Consider the following 19082-nt stretch of genomic DNA (forward strand, 5'->3'; position numbering starts at 1 on the left):
TAGTGCAGAGCTACCTGATGTCAGCTTTTTTACTGTCAAGCGTATGATATTCCCCGTATTACCATCAAAATATAATACACGAATGTGGAAAAGCTACTGGAAGAATTATAAAAATCCAAAACGACTTATTTCGTTTTCCTCTGATAAAAATTTACTACTACGTAATCTCTTTGTTTGAAATAAGATTTAATCCATTAGTCAATTTTTCAGAATGTTTTTCAATGAATGGAGTGATGATTCGTAGATTATGCTTTTAAATAATATTATTTTAATATATATAAAACCATTGAATAACTTTGACAAAAGCTTCAAGTTGTTAATAAATCAAATCTATGATCTTAAGTACAATGGGAACAGTACATGTGTGTATAAAATTTATTTTGAAAATATGAAAAACTTATATTATTAAATTGAAGAAACAATAAAGTTTCATAGAAAGAATTTTTATTTGATTAATAAAAACAAAATTTAGAATATTCGCAATAAAACGTTGTATTTGATCCAATGATATTTTATTATAAAATCGTATTTTGTCACTTGATTCAATAAGGTAAATCAAATATCGCTTCTGTAATAACTTTGTATACGATATTCACTGTTTAAAAGAATTATTATATTTTTCGATGCAATGGATTTTTATAAATAATAATTAATAAAATTAATCTTTGTATTTAGCTGATAAAGTAATTCTTAATATTCTTTAATTTAAAGAGAAAATGCAAATAAATTATTTCTCTGAATACTTCAATAAAATATCATTAAATGCAATAAATTAGTTGTTGGGAAAAAATTAGTTAATAATTAAAAACTTCGTAGGATGGCAATAGTAGCATATCTACACACCTAAATTCGTTCGAGTACAAACGAAATAGTGTTATTCATTAAAAAAAAATAACTTACTGCTAAAATAAAATACTAATTAGCAATTTTGTTTACTGTATAATTTTTTTTTTTTGATTGTGTTGGTAATGTTCTAAATTATCCAATTCACAAATTAAAGTAATTTTTGAACATGAAAAAACATATACTCCATTCCCGGGAAATTGTTTTTTTTAATGTATTTTTATATATTTAAAAATGTTCATGTTGTTTTAAAACTGTGTATGCCTTTGTTGTTAACATTGATGTTGGTCATAAAAATAATTTTCTGTATCAAATAAGTTTTTCAGTTAAGTTAATGAAAAAAAATTTTAATGGTAATCAGGCATTTACAAATGAATTGGATATTTTAATAATAAGAATGAAATTAATTTAATAAAATTTTGTCAAAGCCTCAATCTAAATTTCATTCTCTTAATTAGTTTTCTACTAATCAAACATTGCATAGATAATTTCCTCCACGAACGACAACGCTTATGTACTAGCCATGTGTACACTAAGCTATTAAATTGTCTGATATATACCACGGAGCTTGCAGTATATGCGCCCTTTAAAACTTACAACAAAGATGAGGATATTAGCGCTCTATGCGGCTATATTGCCTATGTTCAGCACTAAATCCACAAATTTATAGCGTAGCTGTTGGAATAACATGCAGCAATTTAACGATTACATGTTTGTACTTTTAAAGACTATATCTAATTACATTTAATTGAAGCCATGTTTTTGTGAAACGGTAAGAGATTTAGTATTCAGATTGGCTCAATTTTCAAATTCACATACGCACACAATAAATCTCATGTAGTCGATGGAGTTACGCCTCGCAAACGTTTGGCTATTTAACAAGAGCCGATTGAAACCTTCAATTGTGTTGGTAAGTTCAACACTATTCTACACCAGTATTATTCTTCTTATCGAACGCAAGCCCAATGGCCCCTGCAACTGTTTGTACTCTCGTGCATGCCTCCACCATTTTACTAGTGCGTACAAGTACACACATTTGTGTATTTCATTGTGCTCTGGGCATTAATTGAAAGGAAGTAGTTGCACGGTGTTAAAAGTCTACCGCAACGTGAAAAAAATTTCAAATTTTACATTTGAATTTTGCCAATGTTTGTATGAATACACTAAATTTTTTCCCTTTTTATTTATTTACGTTTTGTTTTTTTTTTCCTTTTTTAATGCTTTCTACCAAATGATTTATTTTTTTAATTAAATTGAGAAAAAAATTTAATTAAATACAGTAAATATACTTTATTGATTGCTATTTATTTTAGTTTTATTTATAGGAAGATTTACTCCAATCAAACAAAAATTGTTTTTAATTTATTGCAGGCATTTTCGCAACCAATTCTAGTTGAAAAACCTTTGAAATTATTCGAATATTTTTGTGGAATAAATTATCACGGATGAAATATTGTTAAAGCTGTTTGCTGACTTCATTAAATAATAAATTATTTTACCAACAACAAGCTCCAAAATACATTGAGATTCCTGTCTCAATAATCACGTACTATTCTCAAACAAGTTTCATAGTAATATTAGTTGTCAAAATTGTTTTGCTTCAAGCATCAACATGAGAACAACTTAGATAAATGACAATTAATTATCACGTCTCTGTCTTATCAATTACCATTGCCGAGGAATATACATCATGCAGTCTGTAATACTCGCAAGTCGTATTAAATTATCTTGGATGACTTTGAAGGAGAAAAAATAAATTTTATGAATAATGAAGTGAAAATTACTACAAAAAATTCAATAAAACTCTATCACTGAATTTATTGCATGATTTTTCTCGGTATACTGCCTGTTAAGGATGATAATTTTCTAAGTGATAAATGACATTAAGAGTAACTAGAATCTAGTCTCATTGACTTACTACTCGATACAACGTTTTCTGTTGAATAAAAGATGATTTGGGGAATTTCCCAAGGTACATGAGAGATCCTTTTTTGGAGTAAATCTCATGACTGGTATCGCTTATTGGTTAATTCATAGCATTAAAACTCACGTTGAATTTAGTAGAGTGAGAACGAAAGCCTTTGGAAGATTTATTCGTAAACTTCACTCTTGGTAAAATCCCTCAAAGCTCCATAAAGTAATTACTTATTTATAAATGCTCAATTTGTTATTTATATCATATCATCTGGTCATTATCTTATGAAATATTAATATTATTTACGATTTTAAAAATAAACAGTTCATCGAAAATACTAATGTAATACACGTTATCGATATATTTTACCACAACTATTTCCCTTTATCTTTTTTCATTCTGTTCTTGGCCACTACTTCCGTTCAAGCATATTCTTTTTGTTCAGTCGTTGACATTTTATTGAGATCTACCCTCAAGAATTCTCAGCACGTTCTTGTGAAACATGCCAAGCATCCACGACACTTTGTCATTTCATTTTTAGCAGGATTTTTTTTTATCTTACTTGCAATAATACCCTACGTGCTCTTTTAGTGAGTAATAAACTATTGATCACTTAAAATATGACTTGAATATAAGGATAGAAATATGCCATTTGCAATAAAAATATCATTGGTTTTTTTTTAGGTAAAAAAAGTCGAATTTTAAATATTGTTATCACGTCTTTATGACTGATCCTTGAGAGCAATACTCTTAACAGTATCTAGTGATGAAGACACTCGAGAGATTTTAGCTGAGCAAGTTAAAGTGATCTCGAAGGAATTATCACGTCCAATGTCACACAGAAAGGGGATTTAACAAGATCCTTGGACTTACCACATTCACCTTGATGCTTGACTCTCGTGTTCTTTCGATCGTTGCAACTTGCTTGCCGCAGCTGGCACTGATTCTCGTATGTTACGTCATCGGTACCACATACGGGTTCACGGTTCTTCGGACAATTGAAAGGGCACTGGCAAACTGCACTTCCTGTTTCGGAAACGATACACGTTGCACCCCAAGCACAGTATGTTTTTTCACAAGGTTCTGTAAAAAAAAATTGTTTTTTTTTGTTTACTCTCGCTTTGTTAATTTTTAGGTCGATTGGAGAATTTTCGAATGGTCTAAATTCTTGTTTGCGATTTGTTTTCAAATTTTGTTAGATTGATTTTTTTTGAACTGTAACGAGTTTAGTTGTTATTCTGGAATGAATAGGATCAATATCTAAAGAATTTTTTTTTTTGCTTGAATGAATTGTGAAATCGGATTAAAAAAAAATTCGAAAATTTTTAATAATAAAAAAGAAAGAATCAATGAGATATTTATGATAATAGTTATTAATAAGAGCGTAAAAACTTGAAATTACTTCTAGATAAGAATAATTTGGAATGGTTATTGTTTGCTAATACTTGAAATAAGAGTATGTACATGAATTGTCTTTAGGATAAGTTTGAATAACGAGTAAAATCTATACGAAAAGAGATGGTATTGTTCATAAGCTTATAGGTCATTTGAATAGCTCTTTCTTCCGGGAAAATACCACACTCCATAAAACATCGAGGGCATTTCCCTCTGGAGCACTTTGAGCCGTCTGGTAAATTTTGTCGAATGTAGATTTACATCGAAGCTCTACGCAAGGAACCAGAAATTCCGGTCATAAATCTCGAGAGAACTAAGGAATGGTTAGATATATATTGGTAGGAGATGGTCAAACATGTAATAAGTAGAAGACATAGTTTATACAACATTGATCACTATATTATAATTGAGAGTAGTTTGCAACTTTGAAAACACGTTACTATTACTCTGAATTTTAAAGACAGATTTTCTAATGATATTTATGATTTAATGTGTTATGAGGTATTTTTATGAGATAAAGAATTATTTAAATTTAAAATAATTATCATTAATACAGAACAATGCGTTCTATTAATTAAAATGAAGAGAAATGAGATGAACTATCAAGTTTATTGATATAAATGAATCCCAAGTTACTTAGATAGTTTTTAAAAAATATCTAAAAATTCACGGAAAAAAGGATTAAATAAAAATTAGCCTGAAGTTCAGGGTAACTCAGATATATAGTAAAATTTATCCTGCAAGATGGTCAAATTTCCCTTACATGGAAATAATTTTTGCACTAACCGTAAGTAAAAAATGACAAGTAAATTTACTTTTGAAAAAATAGAATTACAAATATTTTTGTTGAACAGTGAATTTTTGAGTTATTGTCAGTAATAATTTTATTAAAACACCTTTCAAGTATAAAGTTTACTCACAAGAATTTAAAATTTACTGTTGGAGAGAAATATTTTTACTTCAAAAAGTACACTTGTCATTTTTGGGTTTTAAATTTAGTAAAAATATTTTCTGCGTGTACAAAAGAGTAGAGGGAAAAATTTTACCATCTTGTAGGGAAAATTGTACTCAATCCTTTTTTTCATGTTCCATTATTATGAGCCAGATCAGTATTATTGATTAAAGTTTTCCTAACTCTTTTCCCATGAAATTTTTCTAAATCTTTATATTATTGAAAAATACTCATAGCTTGAATAAAAATACAAATTCACTAGTCGAAGTCTTTCCATGACTTAAACTGAGGTATCTGGAACTCATCGTTGAAATGGTAGTAAACGGAGAAAAAAGCTTTATATTGTGCGGTTGCGGCACAGGGATTTAACGACCACGACGACAATAGCATCGAGAGTGCGACGTGACCCGCAATATTTAGCGAAAACCGAGATGAAGAAATGCTGGTTAAAGAAAAGCCACACTACATAAAAAGTGTCGTATGAAACAAAAGAAGTATGAAAAAAATTTCATGAATCACAGCAACGTGTGAAATACAATCGAATAATCTTTTTTTTCTTATTAGTAACCCTTTAGTAGATTGATTTTTCCACGGTCTATAGATTTTATTAGAAGAATTTCATTTATTTCATAAACAAAGCTTCTTTTATCGAACATTTTTTTTCATAAATAAATCTGTCAATTTAGTTATGAAAGAAATTTTTCTAATAAGCTTTCATCTTTTTTCAGGAAGAAAATGAAAAACTTGATAGATAAAAAAAGACAATAGCACGAAAATATTTTCTATTAGATTGTTCATTATGTGAAAAGACTACCTCAATTGTCGTCATGTTATTCAAAAAGGAATTCTCATCTTATCGATTATCATATAATAGACTTTACATTAGGGAACTCCGCCCCAAGGAACGTTTTAATGCCTCACAAACTCACTCAAAAGAGGAGAAACCATAACAACGTGATATTGATAGGTCAAAGCTTTCGATGTGAATATAGGTCAAGTTCGAGCTTACAAAGATACCCGATAGAATGCTTGTTCGGACATAATATGTCCACGCCCTAAGAAAGAAAAGAGGATTTAATGTTTGTCTCTTGGCATTTTCAGGGATTACTGTGCTAAAATACACTCGACTACCATACCTTATAACATATCATTTCACCCCTTACTCCTTCGCTAAATGTTCCCATTTCTAAAAAAATATAAAATCTTAATTCTTCTCATCCACGGATTTTTTTCTTTTTAGGATCAGTTTTACATTTTTTTTTTTTTTTAATACAATGAATTTAACATTTAAAATGATGTAACATCCAATGCTTATAAATTCCTACTTTTATCGGAAAAATTCGATATTGAACATAGGATCACTCGTTGTATGTTGTTTTTTGGATCATCGTCATGTCAGGTCGGATTATTATTAAAAACGATCAGATGTGAAAAAAATAATTTTTTATTCATCAACATAACATTTCGATCAATCATTTTTAATTAATCTGTACTAGTCAAATTTCAAAAAAAAAAAAAATCTGATATACGTAAAATATTTACAAGAAATTATATTTTATAAATATTGAGCTTTTCTATATTAATATTTAAGCACAATTTACAAAATAAATATTGTTGGTTTCCTTAAATAGTTTTTTTATTAACAGATACCGAATAAAAATTACTTTTAAATTGAAATAAACTTTTCTTACATTTTTTTCAAGTAAAAACAGTTTACTGGCCTTACAAATTATTTTTAAAAGAAATCGAGATTTTTACAACTGAATATTCTTTTTCGTGCACAAGAAGAATCAGAAAATTGAATTAAAACTTTTTACAATGTAATAATATTGTAAAAACAAAATAAAATAAGCCAACATAACTTTGAAAAACGTATGTAAACATAGATAAAATAGTTAAGATTGTAGAGAAGAGTTAGATAAAGTTGATTTTCATCAAAACTTTAATATATTTTCAGTGACAACATCAAATTGTCAACAGTGTGGAATCTCGTCGGCGCCTAAAGGCTAGTTTTTTCTATCGTTATACCATTAAAAAACGAGGTCAACTCCTCGCAGTGTCGCTGATACAATCGGCAGTGCAAGGAAGCAGTATTTCACATAGTTTATAACCACCAGAGGTGAACACGAGGTGACTTTTGCTTCGTTGATGGTAAACAGAGTATGTTAAGTAGTAAAGCGCCACCCGTGGTCAGCCATTGCATGGATAGGGTCAACGTTCTGGTTATTCGACCTTCTCAACATATCACCTTTCGGTTGATTATTTTTCATTAAATATTTATTCTTTTTTACTGCGAAAATAACGAACGGTTAGATTATCCTCCATAATAATAAATTTTTCTGAAAAAATATTTTCATTTTTTTATTTTTATCTCATCAATTTGAATAAATAGTAAGAAAAACGATTAAGTCATTACGTAGGTTCTTTGTTGTAAAAAAAATTTTATTGATCTGCTTTCCATGTTAGAAGGATATTTAGGAACTTTTAAAAAGTTAATTCTTTAAATACTATTCATAAACTACAGTTTATGTTTCCCCTCGTTGTTTTTCTTTTATTTTTTATTCATATACACTCTAAGCATTTAATATTGACTGTTTTTTTTATCAGTATAATGTTGTTTAATCAAAGGTATAAAGCTCTAATAGCAGTAGTTGATATGATTTTTTTCTCCGAGAATTTTGCTAAAAAGTAAAAGTTTTTTTTCCACTTGAAGACTAAATTTTTATACTGCTATAACTTTTTAGTCGCGAGGATAATCCGTCATGATCTGTCTTGTCTGGTGGTCGTGACCTGCAATTACTTATCCACGAAAGGAAGAAAATTAAGAAGAGGGAGATGGAAAAGACTGTCAGAACTTGAGGCTTAATAAATTGATCCGTCCGCGAACTTTTATAATTTCTTAAGTAGCGTTTTATTTTTTTTATTATTTTTTAATCACTTTGTTTTTTCAATAATTCAGCGAGAATACATCTATTCTTTGTAGCTATAAAAAAAAAATCGACATAAACATAGAAAATAATGTTTCATGTTTAATACATACTACAAATCTTTAATAATTGTTATTTTAATAAATGGTTTCTTTCCATTGTTTTATGCTAAAGAACATTATGATAATAATGAAGAAAAAATGAATGGCATAAAATGTAGAATTACTTAGTAAATCAATTAACTTTGGTACCACAGGGTGCATGTTTATGACTACAATTTAAACACACATGCAAACTTTCATTAAGAGTATTTTAATATATAAATTTGTTTATGACAGTTCGTTCACATAAAAACTTAACTATTTATTCAAAGAATTATGATTAAATTCATAAATAGTAGTAATCAGAAAAATAAAGAGAACTAACGCCAATAATCCTTCATTCGATAATTAAACTTATGTTAATTTTAAAATAAAATGTTTAACATCAGTCAAGAATGGTTTATTCTCAAGTGAATAATCGACTATAAAAATTTAATCATTTTTAATGTTATTTCAAATAATAATACATTATTTTGCTGTTAATGACATCAACGCACAAGGATACTCAAGTTCAATACAATCTGTCTGACATTATCTCTATTGAGGAGCAACTGCAATGAAATTCAATTAATAACAGTTGAGGAGATAACTAATATGAATCTCGCATAGACAATTCTAAGCTGGTAGAAGTAAAGATCATCAATGAAATAAAGAACCTTAAGAAAATAATCTGTTATGAGATAGGATGATTTGTAATGAGAAAATCAATTACTTTCATTAAATAGCTTTGATATTTTCTTTTCAATTTCATTCACAATACTTTATTTATGTATTTCTGTTCTTTCTATTTATTTACTTGTTCATTGATTTATATTATTGAAGATTTATTTTTTTAATAACTCTGTACATTGATTAATCAAATTTTTTTATGAGGTCATTCAGGCTGAAGTGAAAATTTTGAAGTTCAAAATAATTGTTATTAAAATTTGTTATTTGGTGTTTTTGTGATCAACTATTAATATATAATAAAAAATTAATTATGTGAACAACTAGGATGATACACATGAAGCATGCGCATCTATCGCTCAACTTGTGGTGTCCAAATGGTATGCATTAATTACTCTGTGAAAATTGAATTACCAATTGAATTTACTAATATTACTCCCCTGAACCACATCTGAAGCATATCTTTACCATGGAATATTAATGATGTATAACGTCAATCAAAGACAATCATGTTATTATAAATGGTTAATAGTCAGTTAACACATCCCTACTCTTCTTGATCATTAGATACTGACAAATATCATAAATTTACAGACATTTTGTGTGTTTTGATGCTATTCAATGATATGATATCAAAATTCATCCATTATTTCCCTTATTAGTTAAAAACCTTCAGGTATACAATTAATAGAATCAGCAATGTATGTGGAATAAAAAATAATCCAAGTATTTATAACTATCATTCAAGTTGGCAAATAGTTTGATATGATTGGGTAAATGGGTAAATCTTATTTATTATAGTGTTGATTTATCAGTTCGAGACTATTTTCTATTTGCATACATTTCATCTAATCTAACTTGATAATGCTAATGGTTGACAGAATCAAAACCACTAATCAAACAGCTTCCACTTAATTTCCTGAGATAATTAACCATCTCATTTGCTTCGACCAAGTCCAAGGTCCATTTACAAACTCTAACCATATCCTATTATACACGGAAGTCCATTGTATTCAAGGAAACCGTGAAAACTGTGCCAACATAGTGCCACAAATACCACGAATCTGCACATCACATTATTTCTCATTTTTTTCTTTTTTTTATTTATATTTTTATGATTATTTCAATTTATTATTGATTTATATAAATAAATAAAGATATTTTTATATTTACTATGAAACTCAATTACGTGAAAGTTCTTCAGTAAGTACATGACTTTAGGGGAGTAAGTTGAAAGTACAGGACTCATAAGAGAGAAGTTTAAACAAGCTGCATTTGATAGCAGTTATTTGAGATGGATATTAAACCTAAAAGATACATTTGTAGCTCGTTTTCACTATAAAAAACCAGACATCTATATCGCGTGTTTTAAATCCAGTGGTACACGCACAGAATTGAAAATGAACAAAAATATTCAAAAAAAAAATTTTTACATTCAAATAAAAATTTTTTTTTCATTAACAAAAAAAAAACTTTTATATTCGAGCAGTTCAAAAAAGTAGCGTACACAAGAGCGATTATGGTTATTTTACAAATAAGTATCAAGAAAAACAGACAGTGAAATCGTTTAGTGGAGTACATTACGAAGAAAAGTATAAGTAAAAAAATCATTTCTTTTTCTTCATTCACACAAGTGAAAAACGGAACTTACAGATAAATGGGAAGAAATGTTTCCTCTTTTTCATCTTACTAGTCTACAGTCTTATGTTCTATTCGCTATACTAACGCTTATCCTTTTCCCTTTTCTTCTACTTTACTCACTCTCTTTCTTCAAGATTACGTCACCCATTTCTTACCCTCAATTTTTCTCATTGCGCGCCACATAAAAGTCGATTTTTTTTTTCATTTTTCGAAACGAGAGCAGATGATTCATCGTAACAAAGTGTTCTACTTTTTACTCATCTCGACTGATTATTTTTAGTAAAGTTTATCAATAAAAAAACTACCGATTTTGATTGCTTAAACTTATTGAGATAAAAACATTTATTGACATAAGAAAATTGCGTCCCCTATCAGTTTATTAAAGGCAAAGAGATCCGGTTAACGCGATCGCTTCGATCTCTCCACTATGTACGAAGTAATGAGCTCGTGTGAAATAAGCTTCTGCAAAAGCTTACTCAGCACTTTAAACATTTCTTTGAATGAAGATCTGTGTCGTACGATAAACCAAAGTGTCTAGCATCCCTTAACCCTTTTCACTAGCTCACCCCTTAGCAGTCACCTTTTTGACCTGCTGTGGCCCAACTACTTTTATATAATCATCTCTTTGAGCTTTTGTCCCTTAAACCTGCATCATCTGTATGACACTATAGGGTGATGGAATATATTTTTCACTATAAAAATCAAGTCTAGAAAAATTCAATTATATTGCTGATAAATAATTGTGGTATTTTATTTGGAATAAGATTTTTTTTTTCAAAGAAAAATTACAAATAAATTGGTGACCAATTTTTGCTGGAGATTGATAAGTATCTTATCGTGATGTTGAGACATTAGATGGCAATAGCCTATTTTTTTCAATTACTTTACAGAGATTGATATAGTTGAGTCTTGAAGAAAATTTAAAGCAAAGTTAATTCTCAATGATTTATTAGTAAGCTTTAACCACAACTTTTTTATGTGGTCACTATAATCCACTTAAAACTGCCTTATCACCTTTATTATCGTGCTTACTTCAGTGTTAAATATCAATTTAGAAAATCTCATCAGCGATAATTACAGTCCATAATCTCCAACTCTTATCAGTTTATCATGCTTTAAATACTATCCACGCATCTCCACTTCCGACACTCAGTAGTTAACAGTACTTCTTTTCACAAAACTTTCGCTACAAATCTTCTACAGCCTGCAATTACGTAATCTGGTTGCATCACAATTGTTTTTCATTCAAAGTCAGATAAACGCTCTATTCACATGTATCCATTTTTACTTGACGAATTGTTTATATTGATTTTAATTAATCTTCAACTTAACATGGCAAATGATTGAACATTTTTCTTCGGAGTTTTATAGCAACATTTAAAAAGCTATCAAGTTTTAAAATAGTTAGGATCAAGTTTTGATTTAAGCGATGTAATAAGATAAAAGAATAAATATACAAAACAAAAAAATATTGAAATATGCATCTAAAAGTTATGAGTAAAATATTTTACCATGTTTTTTCCATTGGTTGATATGCTTTTATTGTTGATAGGGCACAACATATAAAGAATATGAGAAAGGGTAACTACACATGTTGAAAGTAACCAATTACATTGCATGTCAGAGTATTGATGCAGTAACATGTTCAGTTTCGATTTCATTTCTCATGAGAGTGCACGCACTATTGAACCGTGAAATATTTATATTCAAATTTAACTGTCTCATCATATGCTCACGTGTACATTTATTTTTATAACCCCACAAATATCGATGAAACACAATCGTATTTCATGTTTTATATTTTACTAAATTTTATTTTTTCAATTGAATAGTTTTATTTTGATTAACTTATCTTTATTGGACTATTTATTATATAATTTATATTGTAGTGATTGATGAGTTTTAGTTATTTCACAGCTTTTATAAAATTACAAAAGCTTGGCAAAATAATTTTTATTTTCGATAAAATTTCATTCAAAATAAACGTTTGTTATTATTATTTTTCTGTTTATTATAAATGATCAATGATAAGTTAGGGTGTCTTTAATATTGTTAAATTAACGAAAAGACTGTTGACTTTCTCGTACAATACTTGATTGATAATTACTCCTGACAGTCACCAGCACCATTTCTCTTGATGATTACAAAATTTGAACTCATTCAAAGTAAAGTTTAATTAATAGAGGCTGTCAATATGAACGGACGAAAGAGACGTGATGACATGAGATCACGACTGCTCAGGACACATGACATCATTAAACTCAGTTTGACGTAAACGACTAATTAGCAATGGACGATGCTTGTTTCCTCTTGAGTTGTCTGCGTGCATGCATATATAGATCTCTCAATGAGAATAAAATAATAGAAGGCTCTTTACTAATCGATCGAATGGGTGGCATGCTCAGCGAATGACAGCTCTTCGATCGGTTTCATTCTCATACAGAGTTAGTGCGCCACTAGGGTACTCAGTCATTCCATGACTATCTGCGTTTGACGTTTACTGGGTCGCTTGTCAGCGACTCAATGCATTGTCACCATGCCGCTTTGTTGAGAGATGGAGACAGACATATTGAGAAAGGAAGTTGGAACAGCCTCTCAATCTAGATTAAGCGACATTAGACCATTATTTTGTTAAAATTCTAGCTTGCGATATGGACTATTTTATTAAAATCTGTCATAACAATATAAACTACTATTTTTAAATGAAAAAATTAAACTATACGTCAAAACGCACTTTATGTCCTTTGACTTTAGAGAGAAATAAAATTTTTTCAAAGCCAAAGCATTTTGGAGTGGAAAAATTTTTTATGAAGGCTTAATTTTAAGCTAGAACATGATCAAATTGTATGAACTTTCATAAAAAGCCAGCTGTTAATTATATATTGTTTCATAATTTCATATTTCTGAAGCTTCTATTTTACCAGAAATATACATAGTTTATTGAAATATTCCAGTATTGAAATTCTTTTGTTCCCATACAAAATTTAACACTCAGTGCATAATTGTTTCTCATGATTTTTTTACCTTATTTTCGCACAAAAAAAATGACTAAAACTAGTTTCAGTATTTTCAAGGGTTTTTACTCATTTACATTCGTTTCAGAAAGCTAAAAACGTTTCCTTGAATCCGTAGAATTGCAAATCCACCGGCCTATATTTAATCCCTAAGCTCAGAAGTACAAACTAGCAGAAACAAAAAAGAAATAAATTTTTCTGACTGACCGTAAGGAATACTAACAATCTAAAAGTTTTTGGTTGAACAAAAATAGTTGAATAAAATTCAATAATGAATCACAAATGTAGCAAAAGACGTAACAATACGACAACAAGAAAAGGCTGAACATGATTAAAAAATACCGCAAGCATAACTTGGTCTTTAATATGAAGTCTTCATCATTCTTTGATCAAAGTAAAAAGCTTTCAAATGAAAAGAAAAAGAATAAAGAAACGCCGCGGACAATAATACTACGTTTTCTTTTCGTTCATTCTAACGTAGAAAAGAGGTGTAGGTTTATTTGTAGTCTCGAGAGATGAACCACTCCTTTCCCCAAGGTACGCAGTCCATTCTCTAGCTCTTCCAGTCTGCATCTGTGTGCTTTCAGGATCTCAAGAGAATCGCGAAAATAGGCGTTGTCCCAGCTCGAGACATCGACTACGTGACGATGCACACACGAAGACTAAGTGCAGACGAGGGATTGAGATTTCAACTAAAATTTTCTGGACTCGATTTTCAAAAGTTTTCCTACCTTAATTTCATTTGTGGTATAATTATGCCAAAGTCTATGATACGTATGTTATAATTTATTGTAAGACAATTCATTCTCTCAAGAAATTATCAAGAAACAGCAAATTGCAGCTGTAAATATTAAAAAACGATTTTTTAAAAATATTTCCTCAAAGATTTCCTTGCTTTCATAGAATAGTTATTAATAAATCTCACCTTAAAGCTCATTACCATAAATTAAAAATGCTTTGACATTTTAATTTCAGAGCTTAGACTCGTTGAAAATGATCTCAAATGAGTATTCTTGAGCAAAAAAAAATATTACCTTTCTCAAACGTATATAATCTTACTAAAGCTTGGGCTTTAGCTGGAAAACAAACATAGCCAGGTTTATAACGCTTTTTCTAATTAGCTAAAATAAGATGAGTTAGTCAATTCTTGTTGACACATTTGAATGTTCACAGATTAATACTTTCTTGACAAGATACAAGATCTATACTAGTTAATAATTGTAAAGCTGAGTGCACTAAAATTGAGAACAAGCTGTACTCTATTAAATCTAAAGTACTCACTTAATCAATAACTGCATTTGCCTTTATGCTTACTCAGAGCAGTCTGCAAACCAAATTCCTAGTGCACTTGGCATATGGCTTCAACGATAGCACTTTCCCAATTCGTCTGTAATAATTTCTCTAGATACTTCCAGATACGATCGATTTTCCATTATTGATGTATCCATCAAAGGCTCCATCGCTCTTGTTGCACTTCTGTGCGTCTTAATGGTTCGCTTCCACTAACTTTAGCATCCTAAAGATTAGGTGTCACCACATAGAGACGATACGAAGGTCCTTGAGTGCTTTAGTAATGAAGTTTACTAGAAAATGCAACTAGAAGTGCACCTCACCATTACGGTCATATAAGTTTAACCGAGAGCAACAGAGATAAAGAGATGAAAGCAATAGAGATAGGATTAATAAAAGAAGCATAAGTAAAGGTCCCAGGTCACTGATCAAACACTGTTGTAATTGTGTATCTGATGCAGATTAATTAAATTGATTGACAAGTTCTGCATTACTTTATTTTCATTTAATCATAAAAGAGTATCAGAAAGCTACTGAATGGCACGAGAAAAATCATTTCAACCGTCTTTGATATTATTTTTTTCCAATAGTCTGGAATGAATATGCAATATACACAAAGATCGAGTTTGTTATTTTAATTGGATTTAATAGGAAAACATTTTTTTAAAATACTAGAATAGATTTTTCTGTATTTTAATGAAGAAGTCAAATTTTTTTTTGACTGTTGAAAAAACTAGTAAAAGCTTCATTCTACCATTGATTGGATTTTCGAGAATAATTCAAGTGAATTCGTTAAGCATTCCATTTATTTCTGATATCTAGGATATGATAGGTCTTACTCATGGAGATATAATTGATCGAATTTACTGTTCAAGAGTTAACTCTTAGCTGCAGTTAATCCATTGGGTTTCATAATGGAGGTAGTCACTAAAATAACTGAACAAATTATAACTTTAGGCAACGAATCAAAAACGAATTGGATTTTTTATTGATTGCACTTCTTCGATGAGTTCTATTAGTAACAAAATTAATTGCAAACTGGAAAAAATTCGGTGGATATATTGCTTAAATTACGTAGAAGCTTAAAGAATTTTTCTTTTTTCTTATAATTCAAAACCTCAGAAATTTCACTGTATAGCACAAATGTACAGTTCAAAGCCTTTAAAGCATGCTCTATTTCATATCACTTAACATGCCCTGACAAATGATGTTGAAACGTGCGAGGTATTTTCAATGATGTGAAAAAAATAAGAAAATATAAGAGTATAATTTTAGAATCTTCAAAAAATGAATTAAATAAGATAGATAAAATGATCCAGTGACAGCTATAATTATACTTAATTTTTTCCTTTTTTTTATTTTCAGTTTCAATGAAATGAAGGAAAAAAAACTTGAGCAAATTTTATCGAAGCATCAAAACGAAACCTGCTTGAAATGAAGAAAATAATAAAAGGATTGTCTTGCGAAATTTATCGCTATGGTCCCAACAAACATATTCTGGTAGAAGAAATTAGATTTAAATTGGAAAATAATTATGTAGTTTTACAAATAAATTTTCTCGCTGCTCTTAAATCCAAAACCTTTAAGCTTTTCTAGTTTAATCATACATCAGACAATTTTTTTCCATGTTAACTGTTTTAGATTGAAGTAATGAACATGTTTGGTATCTAATTTTAAGTAAAAATGATCATACCAATTCAAGGATTTCCATCTTCTATGCATTCTATTCAACCATCATTAACTAAAGGAATCAGATAGTTCTAGGACTTGTGACGACATTAGACGATATTTCCATAATAAATGCGACAGTAAAGCTGAGATTTATGATACAAGACACCAATCTATAAATTGCTACTGCATAGAGTATCATGATAATGGACGTCTTGTATATTGTCTAGATAGTCAGAAGATGGAATACAGATGGCTGCTAAATGTAAGTAAATCTAGCAGGTGAAATAGAGATAGAAGAGAACACTTCACATTTTCAAACAACCATTGAAGTTTTTTATCTTGAATCAGTAAACTGCTGAACAATATATGCAATAACAAAAGTATCTCTACTCTAAAAGCTACTTCAATTTTTTAAAAACTTTCATTCCTTTTGTAAGATAGCTAATCATCAACGTAATAGCACCAAGACTGAGAAAAAAAGTTCGTATTCAATTTTATTTTCATTAAATGAGAATAATTAAATTTTTTAATTATAGTTAATAGAAGTAATCATCAAAACTGGTATGAAATGATCGTTTCGAAAGTTAAAAAGCTCTGAATGACTCCTGGCTACTTGAGTGCAGTATAGCATCTGCATCATATTACAGTCTTGAGTAGAATTTTAAGGAGTGCTCCTGGTGCTATTTCTACTTGAAAAGGTTAAACATTACACCCACAACTACGATGTTCACCAGTTGTAGAGCTTTATAACCAAGAGACCCTACGAGCTGAAGTTTATTAAGATTAAGGACTGCATTCATAGTAATTCTGGGCTTTTGGTACACCAAGTTTCAGTCGTGTAAGAAGGAATGAGCATTGTCGTGGTTTCACATGCATTTTACACCCCGGTAAAACCGGCGGGATTTTCATAATTATCACATAAAAGACTTGATGTTTTCTGTGATGCGTAGAAACATACAATTCAAGTTTAAATTATATTCTTGAAGGTATTTGATATGAATCTATTGTGTTATTAGGCATATTGTTGAACGAGAGCATTTGTAAACTAATTAAATTAAAAAATAATAATAAGGATAAAATTAAAAAAATGTATTTATTGGAAATAAAAATGAACACAAATAGATAATGAACAAGTACTTACATCTATAAATATTAAAAGATATGCAAAAGAATGCAAATAGTTTTTTTTACTGTAACTAGATGTAGAAGGGCAATAAGCTTCTGCTTGTAATGCTACTGGCGTGTTGCAGTTGCACCATAACGACGAGAGTTTCCAGGCACTAGTTTCTAACGATCTAGGGTTAATTATGATACATAAAGTAAGATAGTTTTACCGAGAAAGAGAGAGAGAGAGAGAATTCAAAAGCTCTCTTAGAATATAATTTACAATGTAATAAATTATTATAAACTATCGTATAATAGTTTTAATGACTGGTAATAATTGATTTAATTTCATTAAAGCATTACAATTGAATGAGGTCAATTGATTTATAGATTATTATTCGCTGACAATTGTAATAAAACTCCAAATTTGGTAGATAAAATGTTTGATTTCACAGTATCCTTTTTTCAAGTATTAACAATCGGGAAAAATAACTTGAAGCTTTTTTATCTACATTTGATTGGATAAAAGAGATAAAAAATAATGGAATAGAACAGAGATTCAATAACAAATAACTATAATCAATTGATTACAAAAAAAAAAACATCTCAAAAGATAAAGATTGGAAAGTGAATATCAATGCACTCTTGATAATCCATATGAGAGAGAAATGGATTTTTTCTCCGTATGAATTGTTCAATGAATTCACACATCTAAATAGACTGAAAGCTAGGTAGTTGAATGAATAAAAGATAGGAAAAAAATTAATACTAGAAAGAATGGATTTGGAACACGTACAGAATCTGATTGCATGGCATTCTCAAAGCTGATTGTGGCTCTGCCATATCTATGATTTATAAAAATTCACCAAATTGAAGAATGGTGAAAGCATAAGCTTAAACTGAATATCATAGTGTATTGGTTAATACCATATTTTGTTACCTTTAGACGTCGATAATTTCTTTTTTTAGAATTTGATGGAAGTTTTCTGAAGAAATGGCCACAAATTAATCCACTAACCGAATTTTACGGAAAGTTTATCAATACTGATGACTTTTAGAAATTATAATTAACTTCATAGAAGAGGAATAAATATTTGTCATTTGAGTTGTTTAATAAATAAACAGCTATGCCCAAAAGATGAACAAACAATAAAAAATCATTGTAAATTAAAAATAAATATTCATTGAAAGAATTTCATGTTTTGTTTAATTAATCAGATTTTGTGGAATCTTATCCCTCCGTTGAGTGGTGTGTATTTTATTCGTCTAGTTACTCTACTACTATTGTTAATCAATCAGAATGATTCAATAAATTGATATTTTGTGTTCAAAAGTATTGTTTTGATTGTTTAAGAAATTTGGTGCCACTTTAAGGCTGAGATAATATGTCAATAATAGAAAGAATAATAGCAATAAAATAATTTTTTAAGAAACACCAGAGCTCAGGTCAATAGTGTACATTGGCGTAGTTGCAGCAAGTTTTTAAAGCGAATCGAAGCGACAAGTTGAGAAGGTACTTTTATGCAAATTCGATTCACAACTTTGGTACAGCAATGGAGACAA

The 19082-nt window shown here is 29.4% G+C and overlaps 1 protein-coding gene across 6 annotated transcripts in view; it reads right to left on the reverse strand.

Annotated features, from left to right (window-relative positions):
• Positions 1 to 19082, reverse strand: part of LOC118064844 (agrin-like) — a 182006-nt gene that overhangs the window by 54810 nt on the left and 108114 nt on the right. For 5 of the 6 annotated variants that reach the window (XM_035079735.1, XM_035079734.1, XM_035079733.1 and 2 more), the window contains one exon: positions 3632 to 3841. The exons of the other annotated variant lie outside the window; for it this stretch is intronic. In XM_035079735.1, coding sequence (XP_034935626.1) covers positions 3632 to 3841 — 210 coding nt within the window. The remainder of the gene's footprint in view (positions 1 to 3631; positions 3842 to 19082) is intronic. 6 annotated transcript variants of the gene reach the window in all.

This window comes from Chelonus insularis, unplaced genomic scaffold, assembly GCF_013357705.1.
Source record: "Chelonus insularis isolate UGA/USDA-ARS -01 unplaced genomic scaffold, ASM1335770v1 contig_25_pilon, whole genome shotgun sequence".
Classification (NCBI taxonomy): domain Eukaryota; kingdom Metazoa; phylum Arthropoda; class Insecta; order Hymenoptera; family Braconidae; genus Chelonus; species Chelonus insularis.